The 17829-nt window shown below is 43.2% G+C and overlaps 1 protein-coding gene across 9 annotated transcripts in view; it reads right to left on the bottom strand.

Moving 5' to 3' along the window:
- Positions 1-17829, bottom strand: part of TMCC1 (transmembrane and coiled-coil domain family 1) — a 134362-nt gene that overhangs the window by 35674 nt on the left and 80859 nt on the right. The window contains exon 1 of one of the 9 annotated variants that reach the window (XM_056334721.1): positions 5522-5602. The exons of the other annotated variants lie outside the window; for them this stretch is intronic. Coding sequence (XP_056190696.1) covers positions 5522-5584 — 63 coding nt within the window. The 5' untranslated portion in view covers positions 5585-5602. Of the gene's footprint in view, positions 1-5521; positions 5603-17829 lie in introns of those variants that run through there. 9 annotated transcript variants of the gene reach the window in all.

Genomic DNA, 17829 nt, shown 5'->3' with positions numbered 1-17829 from the left:
ATGACACAACGTACTGCAAAATTCATTGTTGGTCCCAAAGTAAACAGAAAAAGTAATACAACTGACTCTGCCTGGTCCACCTGGGTGATGCAATAAGCTGTTTATGACCTACAGCTGAGAGAGCTTCTTAAAGGATGTTACAGAATCAGGGGCAGGGTAAGGTCAGAAAGGGGCCTCTGAAGGTCATCTGGTCCGATGACACACACACACACACACCCCAGCTCAGTAGGACCACCCAGAGCCAGCTGCCCAGGACCGTGTCCAGGTGGTTTTTGAGTAGCTGGAAGGACAGAGGTTCCACATCCACATACTACATTTGTGGGTGTGTCTGTAACAGAAACTTGGACCTCTAACCCTTCTCATCTGTCTGCTGCCACCCCGCCACACAGCTGATGCTACCAGCTCTTTGGTTCACTATTTATTTCGAATTGCAGGTTTATATCATTGCAAATCCTGTGTAGTAGCATATGTAGGGCAGGAGATTTCTGTTCATTCACCTCAATTAAATACAGACAGAAGATCCAAATGCTGCTGCACTGAACCATCCCTAGAAACACAACTGTCCACTCACGTGTGGATTCAAGAATCCACCTTCCCTCAGCAAGCGCCCAGTGCGCATACATGCTCCTGAGCTACACAACATCTGCCTTGGCTTTACTGCCAAGAATTTACAAAAGAAAAAACCAAAGCACAGGTCTAGTAATTCCTCAGGACACACTGTGCAGTTATCCTGCAATCTTTTATTGGCCAACTGAATCTTCAAAAACTACAGCAGCTTTTGCCTTTTAACAGGCTTCCATCTACGTACCCACAGCATCTGCTGGCCATCCCTGCCAGCAACTGCTTTGAGCCATCCCTATTATACTCCTCAATCCAAATCAAAACCAAAACTGGCTAAGGAAAGCATGCAAACAGATGGACAGCTCAAGGAAGTCTTGCTGTGTGTTTTTTATAGTACAGGTCATCGGTTAGATTATAACTGGGGTTTCTAAAAGAGATAAACAGCATTTGCCTGTGGGCAATTAACCCTCATAATGGCGGGAAGATCATTATGGTTATAGAAGAAAAACACTGAGAGAAAAGAAACATAAAAATAACCCTGATAAAATTACAAGAAAAAATTCCAATACAATCCCTTTGCCTGCCTAAGGTAACAGCTAGAGCAGGGAACCACCACTGGTAGCACCAAGAGGAAATGGCTTTATACCTTACTCACAGTAGTTAAACTATCTCGAGCGATGATTATGCTACAGTATGTGTGCATTCTGCCAACCCAGAGCCACGCATGTGGTTCCCAGCACTCCCGCACGGCCAGCATGTCCTCACTCTGCAGAAAGGGAAGAGATGGCAGGTACCTAACATGGGGCAGAAGGGATAGTTGGCAACCACAACAGAGCAATGTTTTACAATATGCTCAAGACTTGTACATGATTTAGCATTCCCTTCCTTTGGTGGGGTGCTGAGTTCAGCAGTTCCCCGCCTGACATTATGTTGCCACAGCAGGCAGAGAGAATAGCAACTCCCCACAGGGTCAAGGTGCAAGCTTACTTGGGGACCAACCCAGCAATAAGGAACTTGGAGACATTTTTACTCTTTAATACATTCCCAAACCTTGTTAACCATAAGGCTCCGACGCACTGTGTGCTGGTGGGACTGCAGCAATACTGCAGAAGGGAAAAGTGACCTGGGACTGCTTAAGTTGGCGCAACTGCCAAAAGAAACATCAAGCTATGGCCTGAGGTATGCATACAAACCCTCACCCACAACTCAACATCTGGTCAAGCCAGCTGCAGCACGACTCTCCCATGGCCTCGTCACCTAGCAATACAAAACGGCAATGTGACTTCATCATATGCTGCTTCTAGTGTCAGAAACATAGTTTAGCTATAAAGCAACCAACTGTATTTTTGTCATATCTGTCAGTGGCAGAAATCCCTAAAGGACACCCAGTACTTCAACTTCAGCAGTTGCTGAGGTGGGGATGGGGAAATGGTGGAAGATGCTGCTGCCACATGTCATTGTACTTGCTCTATAAGAACGAATTGCATGCAGCATCTGTCACCACCAACTTAACCTGTTCCACAGGGGAACTTCAGGAAAGTTGCTTGTTAGCCCACTACAATCACTGGTCACCAGCGTTCCCCACAGCACGGCAGAGCTTGGCAGGCTCTACACATTACCCCTGTTTGAACCTACCTGCCTGGGGCACTGCGCATCTTGGGAAGCAGATGCTATCGCTTACTAACTGGTTACGTGGCAGCTGAAGCGACAAAGCTGACTACACCTTTCCCACCTGTGGTCCAGGCACATGCATCCCTGACTGCCCATCAGCCAAGAGCACTGGCTCAGGCAAAGAACGTTACACAAGCTGTTTTCTCAAACAGGATGGAGACACGCAGGGCCAGGCACCAGCTCTGCCCACAAGCATTTATTTACACCCTAGAGACAGAAGGGGACTGACACAACAGAGTGTAGCATCTCCCTGAAGATGATGTCTACAGCCCCTTTAATTCTTTTTAAAAATCCAATTGCCACCAAAAACCTTACCTTCTTAACCTCAAACTTCTGAAATCTTGAGACAAGATATTTTTGAATGCAGAAGAGTAAGGCTTGGTCCAATTCAGCAGTGGTTTTGCAAAGCTACGGACTAGTCAAGAAGAAAAGTAGCAGTGCTGGCTGAATACATGGCAGTTAACACCAGCATTATGGGTGAGGCAAGTCCAAGGGAATGATTGCAACAATCTGAGTGGGAAAAATAGGAAGGAACTGAATTATACACAAGGGCTTGCAGAAACTTGATTTTTGAAGTGAAAAAGGATGATACAGCAAAAGGTGCAGCCAAAGTAACATTCATGGATGTTTGTTTTAGCAGCTGCAGATTTTTAATCAAGGGGTGACTGCCAATCAGGCCAGAAGTTAAAATAATAAGGATAGGAAATGAGGTAAAGCTGAACAAAAACAAAGTGTAGGAACTGGGAGGACAGAGTGGATTTGGAAACAAGTTTATACAAGCTTTTATGAGAAAGTGACTATGTAAAATGCCAGGGGGGGTTGTGGTTTTTTTTTTGTTGTTGTTGTTTTGGGAAATTTTTTAACTCATTCTGTTTTCCCCAGTATGTCTGAATCATAATTCATTACCTTAGAGATAAAACTGTTGTTAACACTTCCCAAAGAGTAATTTGTTGGGGGAATTTATGCTTCAATATGCTAGCTGATAAATACAGATTATTTATTGCATCTTAAATATTCATTTGTAAAGATCAGTTTGATTTTCAGACTGCAAGTTAAATTTGACTTGCAAAGCAACGGCACAAACTGGGTCGAGTCTGGGAGAACAAATGTCTCTGGGTGATCACTCCGCACAGAACAGCCACATGCAAGAGCAAGGTTTTCCCCCCCTTTTCCAGGAGATGTGTCTCTGTTGAAGTTTAGCATGCAAGTCATCTCCAAGTATTTAGTTTAAAGGGCCCCCTGTACATGAGCACAGCAACTGCACTTCTACACTTACTTCACTTTTTAAAATTTATTTTTAGTTGTAGTATTTTCTGAAGGTACAACACAAAAGTGTAACTGTAACCAAAATTCATCCTGGAAACGGTTGATCCAATCAACAGCTTATACAAAAAGGTAAGTATTTCAGAACAGCAGGATTCACGTTTCCTGTGAACATACTTCTTTGCCATTCCTGTATACCATTTCTTGACATATTATTCCCTTACTTAAAGCCTTTCTAATATAGTACACATAGTATATCTGCTAATACTAACTTGCCAGAAAGCTATGCAATAGAGCTGGCTTCAGAGATCCCTTTCCTGCTAAAACATAGCTTGCTGTTTAGCTCCAAGTGCTGCAGGGTGCTCCTACATTAACACCACCTAAATCCATGGGATTGCTCCAAGTGGCAAACTTAGCTTGTCAAGGACAAGGAGAAGCAATGTAGGCAAGGGCAGTCACCACACCACAAGAACACACACACACTCCCCAGAGCTGCAGACACATGGCATGTGTGCTTTCTGAAATGTGGAAGAAGGAAACACTATGCAATGAGACATCAAAGAGAAAGGTGCGTTCAACGGATGATGAATACCCAGCAGGGTAAGGCAACAGGGCACTTGTCTAGAAGTCCACAGGAAATACTGAATTAACCAAATACTGAAATCACTGTGTTGCTTTCAGTATTCTTGTGAAAACCGAGAAGCCTCATCCAGAACTCCACCTAGAGACAAATCTTACTGCAGCATCATCTCCACAACAGAAGGTGAAGGACTTCTCTGGCTATCCTGACAGCACAATGCCCATATCTGATCTAGGAGGGCACCGAACATGGTATCCCACTTCTCTCTCCAGCTCTCAAGAGGCGATATATTAGCCTGCTGTTACACATGCCAAGATGCAAAGTGTACAGATCTATCAACCTGGAATGTGGAATACAAACAAACCCGTCCTTTCTTACTGCTCTCAACCTCAGTGGTGTGTGCCACTTCAACTCTGCACCTCCAACAGAGCTGTTCCCAAGAGCCACCCGTGTGTCACTTTTATTATGAAGACTGACGAATGCAGCAAGAAAAAGTACATGTCCCAGTACATAAGAGCCAAACCTTCCCAAAGGGAAATGAGTCTATTAAATAAACATGATTAGACATACACGCTTCAAACACAACACAGTTAACACTATGCAATTTTTCAACCATGTCTTCTGCAGATGATAACAAATCCTAGGCAAACATTCATCTATGGCAAAGGCAATGGAACAAAAGTCGCCTGGGTCCCGTATTTCTTTTTTTTCCTCCAAACACTGGAGCCACATCGCACTGGAGAGCTAACTGCAACAGCTCAAAGTATTTTCTATTTTGCACCAGAGATCAAATGTCAAACCCCTCACTGTCTCTCTTCAATATTTAATAAATGTTGGGGGGAAACACAGCTTACTGTTAACTCAGACTTGTGAAAGGGCAATGCCTAGCTACACAGCTAACTGAAACCTAAGAAAAGTACTTACTCATTTCTGAAGGTCACCGACTGTACAGAAAGCCGTATGCTCTTAATCTTTTTTTACCTGGAGGAAAAATACGATTCTGCAGTTTGTTTACTACTACTGAAAATACATCTTGCACAGCTAAAACAGCAAAACAAGAGGTCTCTTTAAAAAGCTGCTGATCCAAACACCTCTCTCTGACACTGGGCTGCATTTACTAGTCCATTCTTATTATGTACCATACAAGCCAACCCCCAAAACAATAAAACCAGAAAACTCGCAAAAAGGAGCACACCATGTTTGATCTTTTTTATAGATTGCAACACTCACTCAGACAGGAGCCTTTTTCATACTTCACAGCTTCTGAAGTGAAGGAAAGCTATATAAAAAAATCAACCACAGAAATGCAGTAGCAGTGCCTGGAGGAAAACGTAGCGTTTCCAAGGCTGATGCCACGAAACGAGGTCAGGTTCTAACGGAGATTTAAGTAAAACAGCCAAATAAGGCAACTAACGCTGCTGCAGTGATGCTCCACGATCTTCTCACCTTCACGGGCTCGCAGAAATCCCTTTCACAGCACACACAGGTACAGCAGCACCACATAAACATCACCGCGCGGCCACCTGCAGCCCCGGCCCCGGCGCTGGCTCCTGCCGGGGCAACCTCCGCCGCGGCCGAGCGGCGCCATGCGCGGGCCGGACCGGGGCGGCGGGCTGGGCGCGGGGCGCGGGCGGGGCGAGCAGCGCGCCTCTGCCGGAGCAGGCATCGCTGCGTGCAGAGCTCCCGCGCTGCTGATGCAAACCCACGGTTCGGCTCAGCTCGCAGGCAGGCTATGCACCCCTCCTTCAGCCGGGAGTATCTGCTTCGGAGGCAGAAAAGGGCCAGGACTGCGAGATTTAAAGCTACAGGGCTTTCCGTTCTGTGTTCAACGCATGGCACTATTTTTAAAACCACACCTTTGGGCCAAGAAAACGTTGTACAGGGTAAGAGACACCCAAATCAGGAGCAAATCAATAGATCCAAGGCGACCTACACGTTCCTCAGCATACACAGAACTACGGACTTGGTAGCAAGAATCAAGCGGAATTAAAAATGGCGATTCAAAGATGTGCAGCAGGGCATAAATCCACCTACAGACTATATGTTCTATTCATAGCACCACTGAAACACCACTATTTAATAATTACTAAATAAAATTTCCAGAAGATTAATGTGATCTCCTGAAGTCTGAAACTAATTACAAAGTTATTGTCACAGAAGGGCTCAATCACAAAACAGAGCCAGCAACAGCGTTTCAAACCACAGCTGTCACTGGTGCAAGACGAAACCTCGCCACCTCTTAACCACTACCCTCAACCTCCTTGTCAAGGATAAGGTATTTTACTATTCTGCTTAGAAGATGTAAAGCAAAGTCTCATCATCAACCTGTTTGTGACAGCTCTGACCCACAGCACCTTACACCATCAAGCCCTGCTCCCTTCAGACTCATTTTTAAAAAGCCACCCTGATCTCACGGCTGCTTCTCCCCTTGCTCTTCTCCCTCTCACTGGTATTTCCTGTTTGTGTGTATATATACATATATATATACACACACACACACATATATATGTCCTGTATGTATATATTATTACTCACCTAGGACAGAGACAGAAGATCACAAGGCCAAGCCATATATAATCTAAGTTCGAGATCTCCACAACCATTAATTCAGAGTATGGAAGGTGCTCCCAAGGCTCAAATACCAGGAACCACCAGAAAGAAAGCAGGCTTGTAGAAGTGTCCTACTGTGTGAGCCATGGAGCATGTTTGCAGCCAGCACAGATACAAGGACATGACTTTCCATTTTTTTCTTTTTGTCTGTCCCTTTGAGCCAGATGGCTCTTAGAGGCTCTGACAGACATCACAATGGCTGGGTTTGGTAGGTTTGGAGTTTTTTTAAAAATCATTCTCTTAAGCTGCAGTAATGCACAGGTAATGTGATGAAATTCTGCACTGAAATGTTAATTCATATAATACAAATTTCAGCAATGTAACAGAGGAGAAAACTCTTGACTCAAAACATGGCCAACATGGAAGAAGGTATTACTGAGAGCACAATTCAGTTTTCATGGGGGGGTGGGTGGGGGGTGGGGGTGGAGAAAGAAGAGGAATTAAAACCTGAAAAATGTGTTCTGTAGGAATCACAGAGGAAAAACAGCTAAAAACCCCATTGTCCAAAATCATACTAGTATGTCAGATGGCATTCCTGGAAAAGCATTATGAAGAGAAAGCAAGTATATTGTAAGGGGCATTTAGAACAGGCATTGAGAATGAAAATACTTCATAGAACAAGAGCAGTAAGGCCTGATTCATACAGAGGACAAGCCATGTTGGTGTAGAGATATTAAAAGATACATCTACAAAAGCATTTTTGTGCATATTCCTGTGATATTAGTGAACAGGACATGGAGGGCAAAGGATGAAGGAAAAGGAAGGCGGCTCTCAAAACAGTACGTGGTGCAATTCTGCAACTGGGCTGCAAGCAGTCACCGAACTGTGATATGTCACATCAGTGGCTGGTACACATCTGGGTTCTGAAGCGGTGGAGAGTTTACTGTTATCTTGCCTAGCACAAACATGCAGCAACAAGTATAGCACTGCTGTATCAGTAGTGCCTACTCCTCATCACAGTCTGTACAGTATTGCTGCAACCTAAGTTGCCTCAAAGCCATTCCTTGTTCAGCCGGTCTGCGCGTTGGGGAAAAGAGATCCCAGGAAGCACTACTGCAACAAATGAAGCAGAAACATGCACAGAACATGAATGAAAATGAAAACTACACAACTTACCATATTACTATATATTCAAAACTGCAATGTAGTGCTATGAAAATGACTGCAAAACACAGAAATTACAAGAAATCTAATTCAGCTGACATTTACCATTTCTCTATGGCTATACTCAGGGTTAAACACTGAAAGGGTCTATAAAAATTGATTATCTTACAGGAATATTAGACATTGAGATTCTTTGATCATGAGAGCACTGCTCTAACAAATGGCACACAGAATTCAATCTAGCAAGGCTGTTGTAAAGAAGGCTTTTAAAAAGACATGTTGATATTACTCACTGACCTATACCAAATGAGGATCCCACCTCATATCTGCAAAATCTATGAAATTAGCCAGTAGTCCAGGGCATAGGGAAGTTTTACAACATGCTGCATTCATTGCACAAGGCTGCATCTCACTGCACATCTGCCAGGTAACTTCTGACTTCTGGAGCTGTGCTCCAGACCAACTAGAAGCAAGAACTGGGCCAAAAGGCACCCACCCTGTTGCAAGAGTCTGGTGAGAAATCTGATAAAAAAACCCAAGACCCAAGAAACAACTGTCCAGGCTGAATATAGAAACTGGACCTTTTATCTATTGATGATAGCAAATTCCATCTAGCAGAGGTGAAAGGGAAGAGAGGTGAAATTTCTTGTGCAGAAAGAACATCATTAGCTTTATTTAGGAAGTAGTTTATGTTGGGTACAACCCAGCTTGAGTCACAGGAATTCTACTATTGTTCAGATAGGTCATTTCACCACAACAGAGCAACAAACCTGCGAAAATACATGAAAATATGCTCATTAGTCTACTCAACATAATCACAGAGCCTTCACAAGCTTTACAGAGCAATAAAACCAAAACCAACCTACCAGGCTGAATACCACCTCCATTAAGAGAAATCCGTCTCACTCCACATTGAAGAGGAATGCATGTTTTCTTCAGTAAATTTTGTTACACTCCCAAAGCACAGCAACAGTGCACTAATGTGCTGTGCTGTTAAAAGTAGATTTCTATGCCCACAAAGAAACAGAAACTTCATAAAAAGAGCACCGACAGCTACTCTTCCATGCAAACAAAACTCAAACAACTCTAGCAAGTTCTAACCCAGCAGCGAGCCTGTGCAAGTCTCACTGCTGCAATGATTCCCATGGCACTGACGCCCTTGTCTCGGTTCTCCAAAGCTGGCGCAGCAGGAGACAACAACTCGCACAGCAGAAGCCAGGCAATAGGATCAAGCCTCAGTAACATGGGGGGACACAGACGTTCCCAGGTGTCCAAGCAGAGAACAGAAAAAGCCTCATCCATCGGGACAGCACTGAGAACGGCAGGGAGGAGGTGGGGGCACTGAGCACCCACGCTCGCGCGCAGCGGGTCACTGGGCTGGTTCCCCCGCACCTTCCAGGGCCTCCACCAGCAAGCCCCCAGCTGCACCAGCAGCAAGGGAGGTGCAGCGACTGGCAGCTTGCTTGCATTCTACAGCATCTCCTTCCTGAAGTTGCTTAGTAAAACTGAAGAGAGGAGGGATGGGGGGGGGGAAGGCAAATGAGCTTGGATGCAGCTTAAAAACTTATGCAGCTTAGATGCTCACATGACCCCTCCCTATAGTAAGATGAGAACTCTTTCCAAGAACCCTTAAAACCAAAGAGTCTGGGAGAAAAAAAAAAGTCAGGGGGTAGATCCATATACTTGGGGAAATCTGAATACTGCCAAATATTAAGTAATGCAAAACAAGAAGCAAGAGAGTCAGAAACTGGTGGAAAAATCAAGAAATGCACTGTGATCATTCCTTCACTGTGCTGTTCCCTAAAGCGGCGTCCAGGCTGTGGAGAAAAGGTGACCTCCTCACCCTCGCCCTCTCCCTCTTTTGGAGTATTTCACATGTGAAATGCCCCTTAGGAACAGCCAAGGTGCACATCCAACCGACTGAGGAGCTGAGGAGGAGCCAGTGTTAGCAAGCTCCTGACAGCGACTGATCAGCGCACTGCACCAGTGAAAACAGGGAAATCGAGGACAGAAAAGTAACAGTTACAGGAAGACAAAACCCTGAAACTGAAACACCAGAGGAGTCTAAAAAGGCAGACTATAATTACCAGAAGAAAACTGGGCCAGCACCATCGCATCACGACTTGGCTCCAAGGCCTCAATAGGCACAAGGAGCAAGAGGGCTTGGACCGATGCCAGGGACTGGGGGGGGTGGGGGGTGGGGGGTGGTGTCATGAAGGGCTGCCCCTGCCACCCCAGACCCCACCGCAGGGCTGCACGAGGTATTTACCGGCTCGTTGCTGGAACTGAGCAGCTCAGCACCAGTACCCCACGTGTGCCCTCGGAGTATTTCAAGTGATCCAACGCCCAGAGTGCAGTGGGCACATCTAAGAGAAACATCAGATTCACAGTTTGCTAGTTTATGTGAAACGTATGATGTAACGTTGTCCTGCCAAGCTTGGGACATTGCTGTTTCTGAAGCTTTATGGTTCAGACTTTTAAAACTCCATTCCTCACTGTTGAGACCACCGCACATAAAGACACTGGAATACCAGCTATAACCGAGACACAGCAAGGGAAGTGGGAAGAGCAAGCACATGCTCAAACCCTGCGTGCCAGTGCTAAAACCACATCCTTAGCAGAGCTTATCCTGGCACAGGCTTCTCCTGCAGCAGAAACTGGATCACCCCACCTAATACAAAACTACATAAAATCGGAAGGGAACATTTTGAGAAATAAAATGCTGAGCCTTGAATTCAGCAAATGCAAACCAGAAGTTTCAGTCACCTGTGGCAAAGTAAATGTATAGTGTTTTTTTACTTTTTTTTTTTTTAAATCCTGTACTGAAACCAGTTATTAATTAAGATCTTGGGTTTGGAATACCTGTTCAGACACAGGCTTTGTACTTGTACAGGTCCTGCTTCTTAGTGATTCAGGAAGGATCACTAAGAGGCCAACCTAGCGCTTGCACAGAGCTCTTCAACAAAAGGAGAGTAAGCTGGAGTATCAGCCCCTTTTACTCTCTAGGTACAGGCAAGGCTCACAAAATCAAGACATGCTTTGAAATTTCTGAATTAGGTTCTCCAAGGGAAGGATGACAGGTTAAGAAGAAGGAGACCCAGAAAGCCAAGCAAGAGGTATGAGCCAAATTACAAGGCAGTGAAGTGCAAGCACTTGGTATCAGCACATCAAATTACAAATATTAGACATCTAGAGTCATCACATAACCAACATAATAAGACTGGGGGAGAAATAAGACTCAGCCTTCTCTCACGCCCAAATTATTTCCTCTGTTCTTCTGCATCAAATACAGACAAAACCAACCACAAATGTCAGAACAGGCTACAAGATTCTCACAGGTGATGGGCACTTTCAGCTCTGTATGCAGACACAAATGCAGGGCAAAAACCCTCAAGCAAAACTACACGTGTAAGACAGGTCTCAGGTAAAAATGAGGTTAGACCAAGAAAAATTCATCCACTTCCAGGTGTGCAGGGGCTCCTGCAACACAACTTCGGTCTTCTCACACATCTGGAAATTCTTCATACTTTCAAGTGTATTTATGAAAAGGGGAAAACTTAGTTACATCAGGAAAAAAGTTTCTACCTCTGACTGTACTCAAAGGGGCACCTGAGCAGATGTACAGCTCACAGATCCTGAATGTTAATTATAAAAAGCCAGCTGATGAACCTGCTTCTGTCACTGTCTCACTCCCAATAGTTTCAAGACTAAAACTTCAAATATAGAATCTCTTCTAAATGTAAGCCTTTATCAGCCATTTACATACAGATGATACAGCCTCAGCCCTCCCCTCCAAGGGAAGGGGTATTACACAGCTGCACAGATGTAACAGAGCCGATGTAACTGCAGGCAAAAAGGTGGACACCGGAGGAAGCACAGTCCAGGGGAAACGCTACACATGACTGCCCCATGCGCAGTGAGCTCCCGACAATTCCCTAGTCATCACCAGCAGGCAGGGCCAGAAGGAGATGAGCAAGGGGATGTGAGTATGTACGTATATATGCATAATAATGAAGGAAGGGAAGCATGCACACTAAGTGCAGACAGGAGAAGGAAAGGGAAAAGCAAAGGAACAATTGCTTATTAAAACTTTAAGACAGAAGGACTTGCCTGGCAGCCAGCACATTTTAAACAAGTATTACCTCCAGCAGCTTATGCATAGATGTGTATGTTATCTTTTCATTTTCTTAACTCTTGTTACTCACAGGAATGATAGCTTTTGAAGTTAAATCAATTTCATCATCATGTGCCTTTTGTGCCTGACTAAATCTGTGGTTGCACATTACAAACACTTTCTCATACCCAAGCTAAACATAGTACCAGTATTTATCAGAACACATGTGAACTGTACAGTGCATATATTAGTTTTATTCACTTGCAATTATAATGTAGTAAAATTATTGAAAACATTGTCATCGTTTTCAAATTAACAATCTATATTGTAAAGTGTGGGTTTTCTGTTGGTTCAACTAAAGATGTATCAGCAACTAAGCACAGAGCACCGGGACTAAAGACAAGGCTCATCAAAACCAGCAAACGCTGCCAGAGTTCAACTGCGACTGCGCACCTGGCATCAGCCAACTCATTTTCAGGACTTCAGAAAGAAAACATTCTTCCTAAAGTCCAAAGAATTTGTAATTCTCCTGACCTGCTTGAAATTTAACAGGCTCAGCTTTCTTCTAACTAAACAAGGAAATCCTCCCTAGATAAATCCAGAATTATGGTATTTTTACACAAGGAGTACAAACACCTACTTTACGGCATATTTAAAGATCACTTCAGCTCCAAAGGACTCTGTTTAAACAGAGAGCAGGGAGGAAGATGCTCAAACAGTTTAACTCCTTAACCACAACACAGGCTCCCTAGAAACATGGCTATCATTGGGAACTACCCTGCACCTCTTACTAACACTGCAGACCTTACTTTTGGTATGGCACCATCAACAAAAAGTGTCATCCTCCTTCCCTTTTCATGAGCTTATTCCTGAAAAATTGTTCACTTTTGTGGCTTTTTCTAAGTCAAGGTAAATGGGATCCTTAACGGTGGAAGTTGCAATAGGCACGTGACTCACCTCAGTTTGGGAAGTGCTGCATGACACAATGATGAACACTGAAGCTTTTCTGTCTTACAGCCTCCACAAGGGCTACCATCGACTGGGGTTCCATCACTGCTTATCTGCAGGTCCTAGTTTTCCAAGTACAGTTCTCCTTGTACTTGGAGCAAAGGGATCTTAGCCACACTGAAAACATCAGCTTGATAAAATACAGAAGAGGAAAGAAAAACAGGAAAGAGAAAGGAACCTCATTTGTTGTGCTCAACAAAACTTCTGGTCCCCCAAACAGATGCTCTCTATCAGGAAAGGAAACGTTTCTCCCTAACTTTTTTAAAAGCTACTAGTACTGCTTTCAGGGCAAGAAGGATCCCCCTTAAAACCCACTGACTTTAAAGTCTTATTTGTCTGAAAAAAAGATCTTTAGTATAAAATGACACAACACACTGACAGTTCGTTGCGAAGGTTTAAAATGGGCTATATTACCTGCTCTTTCTCTTCACAGCTGGTAAAGCACTACACCTTTGGTAAAGATCTCAGCAGGCCAACTACTGATCCGGTAAGCCATTTCAGCCCAGGTTTTGTGCCCATTTTGCTGCTGCTGGCAACCATATAAGCACTTCAAGCTGAACAAGGATGTTTCTCTCTCTGTAGGAGGTATTGATGACTTCCACTGTCTCGGTGCAGATGAAGAACCATGAAATCAGACTTTGGCCAGTAGTAGGAGGAACTAATGGAATTTCAGAATAGTTTTATTTAAATCCTTAGTTGAAATTTAAATCCTTAGTTGAATCTTTGCATCTGTTTCTGCAATATGTGATATTAAATATTTAAGAGCTCTCAAAGAACAGGATGTTCACTTTCAAGTTTTGCCCAGATACAGAAGCTGTGGTTATAGTTAACTCTGAACTGATACATTTGCTAAATTTCCACAGAACTCCTAGAAAGGGCAACATTTAGTAATGAGATTTACATCCTCTACATTTACTGATGCATACTAACAGGATGTAAGAATATCTACACGTTTAATTGATTTACAGTATTTTGCTTAAGTAAACAGGTGGAAAAGTTAAAGAACTTGCTACCATAGAGCCTTAAAATGAACACGGACTACTGAAAAGTCAAAGCCACAGGATTTGCTTTTATCGACTAGAACTTTGTAAAGCCAGGCAAGAGTTAATAATCAAACACCACTCCTGGATCAATAGTCTCAGTGATACGAGGCATCTTGCATAAGGCTTTCTGGTTAATTATGTGGTGATTAGCAAGTTTCTGCCCAGCTGCAAGACCTAATCACAGACATCTGGGCTTGATTCATACTTACCCCCAAAACTGAAAACCAGCAGTCTTTTCCCATGCTTACTGCCCATGGGCAAGGGCCAAAGCCACCTTGATGTTTTTGCTGGCATACACAAATTACAAAGCTGTGTGTGATTATAAAAGCTGCAATAACCTAATAGTATAAGGTACCATTTGGACCAGAAGCACTTCAAGCTAATGCATTATTAACATTTACCTTCTAATTTAAGCTCCCAGACTTCAAAGTCACTGCATAGACCTGGAGTTCCCCTCCTCTGTACACACCCACTGGGACAAAGTTAGTTTTGACTATATTTATCTTTTTTTAGGTTTCACTTGAAGGATGCTCTGTATAGGACTTGCTTTCCCTGTAACTGCAGTTTCTTGCCCCAGTTTCAATCACTGTAAGAAAAACAGCCCTTTCTTTCCCCACACACAGTTCCAAAAGCATTCAAAATGTTTCTGCTAGCACTTAATAATGAGAGAGAAAGAGAGAAAGGTTAGTCCACAAATACTGCATTCTGTAGCCCTGCTGTCAGGTGTGCCTGCATTGATGCCGCTTTTTATAACCAGTTTAGCACACACCACCACAACTCTGAATGTTGAGGAGGAGACCACAGCAGGCTGTGATGGTGCAGCTCGGAACCGAAATACTACCAAGGGACAATCTGTAGCTGGAGTTGTTACTAGCCGGCAGATGGCTCCAAGGAGTAGGCTGGAGAGTAAACCTGATACGAACAGGCACATCATTCTTTGGGAGGTGTTCGGCATCAAGGACACTTTCCAAGGGCATTCTCCTGATTACTGCTGCATCAAATCAACTTTCCCACAGTAACGATGAGAGAAATCTGATTGCTGCCTGCCAAACTGCTCCTAGACCACATCGGCATACATGGTTAAAATGATGTCTGTTTAGAAAAGGACTTCTCAATATTTATTCACCTAGTGTGGATAGACTTTAAAATTTTGCTGAGCTTGTCTATTCCAGCTATTCATGTGATGATCCAAAACCCCACTATACACTAATTTGTTAGCAACTGTTCAAGCTCCACTTCCAAATGTAGAACGCAACTTTGAAGACTTCCATCCAAATGGCATGCAAAACTGCACTAAATCCCATTAAAGGAATGGAGAAAAAAAAGGTTTTTCTCAAATGGCACCAAATGTAAAATTTGAGCGTTCAGAGTCCAGTTTCAATCTTGAACACAGCTGAGATGGAATGTACCTGATTAGTAAGTGGGTGATGGTCTTTAAACAGTTTTAGTCATCTTTTTTTTGTAATAAGAATTGGTTAACCTGTTAGAAATATGCATATAAAAAACCATCTTCCTTCTTCCTGACATGGTAGAATACAAAATAAAGACTTTTAGCATACTATGCAACATTGTGCTCTGGTTTAGCAGAAACCACAATCAAGGCAAAATGCCCAGTCTGCGCAAAGGATTAAGTTTACCAATAAAGCTGCAACCTAAAAACTGCATAGTGATGAAATGGAAAATTTCCAAGTAGGCTTGGTGTTTCATTTCTCAATACTGCTGGCACAAACATCGTTGCAGTGTCCAACATAAGTCTAACTGATACAGAATACACCTCCCCCGAAAAAAAACAACTTTTGTTTTAGTCTTAACACTTGTTTTCCCAGTAACAATTTGGAAAGGCAAAGAGCTGTGGTTGAAATCACACCTGCCTTGGTGGTTTAGTTTTTATGACTCAGTGACTGAACTTCCTTAAAGGTGTCAACAAAGAGCCCATACGGACATACTGAGTAGCTGTGTGTTAATCACAGTATTTGAAGATACGAGTTGTCTTGGCCACTGCAATTGTGAGGCAGGATGCAGTTGCCTGAACCTAAAGTCTGTAGATCCAAATTGCAGGTTTTGTCCCGACCTTACAATGAGCTTTAAGTGTGCAATACACACATGACATGACGGGTTACTACAGCTTAGCTGATGTAGGCTAATTTGTTAACTCAGTAATGTATCTGAGGTCCTACATTCATTAAAATGGCTTGGATATATTGAATTTGATAGCTCTCCTCTCAGGTCAAAAGTGAAAAATAATCTCAGAACATGCTTCTTGATTTCTAAAGGAGCTTCATGTCCACAGTCGTTTGCAGCTGTACTTCCTATGGAAAGCAGTATGTTTTTCTTTTCTTTCTGTTTGCTTCTGAATGCTCTTCTGCCATGAAAAGTAAACAAAAGTAACAGTATAACTGAAAATTTGAAGCTATATTTGGAACTTGCACAACTACAAAAATCCTAAACCCAGAAAAGCTGATGAAACTCACTGATAGCAGCGCATAAAATTCAGCAAGCTCACCTATCAGATTTGCATATGATCTATGAAGTAAACCTTAAGTTACATAGTTAGAACTAATAATGTCACAACAGACTGAGTGTGGAGGAAAGCAGATTCCCCATGAGCCATAAATAAGATGTGAATACATTCTAGATAAGGCTCCTTTATTCCAGAATACAAGGCAAGACATGAATGCAAACTATGAAGAGGGCCACTGATTACATGGATAAATTCAGACAAAAGAAAAGGTTGTTGTTCTCACAGGTTTCAGAGCACATATTGAACAAAATAAAGATTCCGTTTCTGTGCGCGCTCTGGGTCCACAATGTGCAAGAGGCTGCCGAAGTCTGTGGCTGGCACACAACAAGCCCTATTTATTCCTTTCTTTAAAGGACAAAATAATAATTGGAACAACTTCACTGACCTATTAATCCAGAAGTCACAAGCTCTGATAATCTCTGCTCATGGTGATCCTATCCAGAAGCTTATGAAATTACATCATACCATACCATGTATCTAGGCAGAGCACCACATAATGACCAAATGCTCTCAAAATGTGTTCAAGCTCAACTCACTGACAAAAGGCAGGAAATTCTGTCCCTTCCCACAAACTATAGAGGCAGCTGGCTATCACAGAAATGAGCATTCTTGTTTGAATATTTTCAGGTTATACTTGTCTTCTCCATCAATCTTCCGAAAATTAGCATCCTCTTCCTTTCCAAATAAATACTGGTCTACATGTTTTAGTGTACATGACCTTAAATCCAAACATGCATTACTGATGGCAAAGAAATGGCTAAATCAATGTTATCTTTGGAATAGGGTTCTTGATAAATCAGGAAGCATTTGCTTTTGCATTTAATTTATTTGGTTAAAAATCTTTTAATACTACAGACTGCTCAGAAAGACACCACTGCCTTTAACCTTTTTTTCGTTGGTTTGTCTCCCAAATCACATCCATTGCCAGTAATGACTTTCGGTGCTGCTTTATGCATTCAGACACCTTATGAATGTGTTGTTTCTACATCTGTTCTTTTAGACAATGCTCTTCTTCCAGAAGCTCTCTTACCTAGCGTCTCTTACCTTGACAGCACCTCTACCTTCAGCCTTACAGCCAAAAAGCATGGGAAATATCCCCTTGAACCTACCGTATCACGTCCTCATCAAGAGGCTTCATCCTCAGCTCTGTTTTGCTCCCTCCAAAAGCTTGCTCTGCATGCCGCTTCTCCTCTGAAATCCTGCACTACTTCTGTCAATCTGCTAAACCCCAGTTCTGAATATGAGAGCCTATCCTCAGCCTGACACCAGCCTCTGGGAAGCAGAGCCGCCACAAACACCCCAAGTGCTTCTGCTGCCTCACCCTGACCCCAGCCCCACTGGCCCAAGCCCTTCT

This window comes from Falco biarmicus, chromosome 4 (genome assembly GCF_023638135.1).
Source record: "Falco biarmicus isolate bFalBia1 chromosome 4, bFalBia1.pri, whole genome shotgun sequence".
Taxonomy (NCBI): Eukaryota; Metazoa; Chordata; class Aves; order Falconiformes; family Falconidae; genus Falco; species Falco biarmicus.
This window is presented reverse-complemented; position numbering and strand designations above follow the sequence as displayed.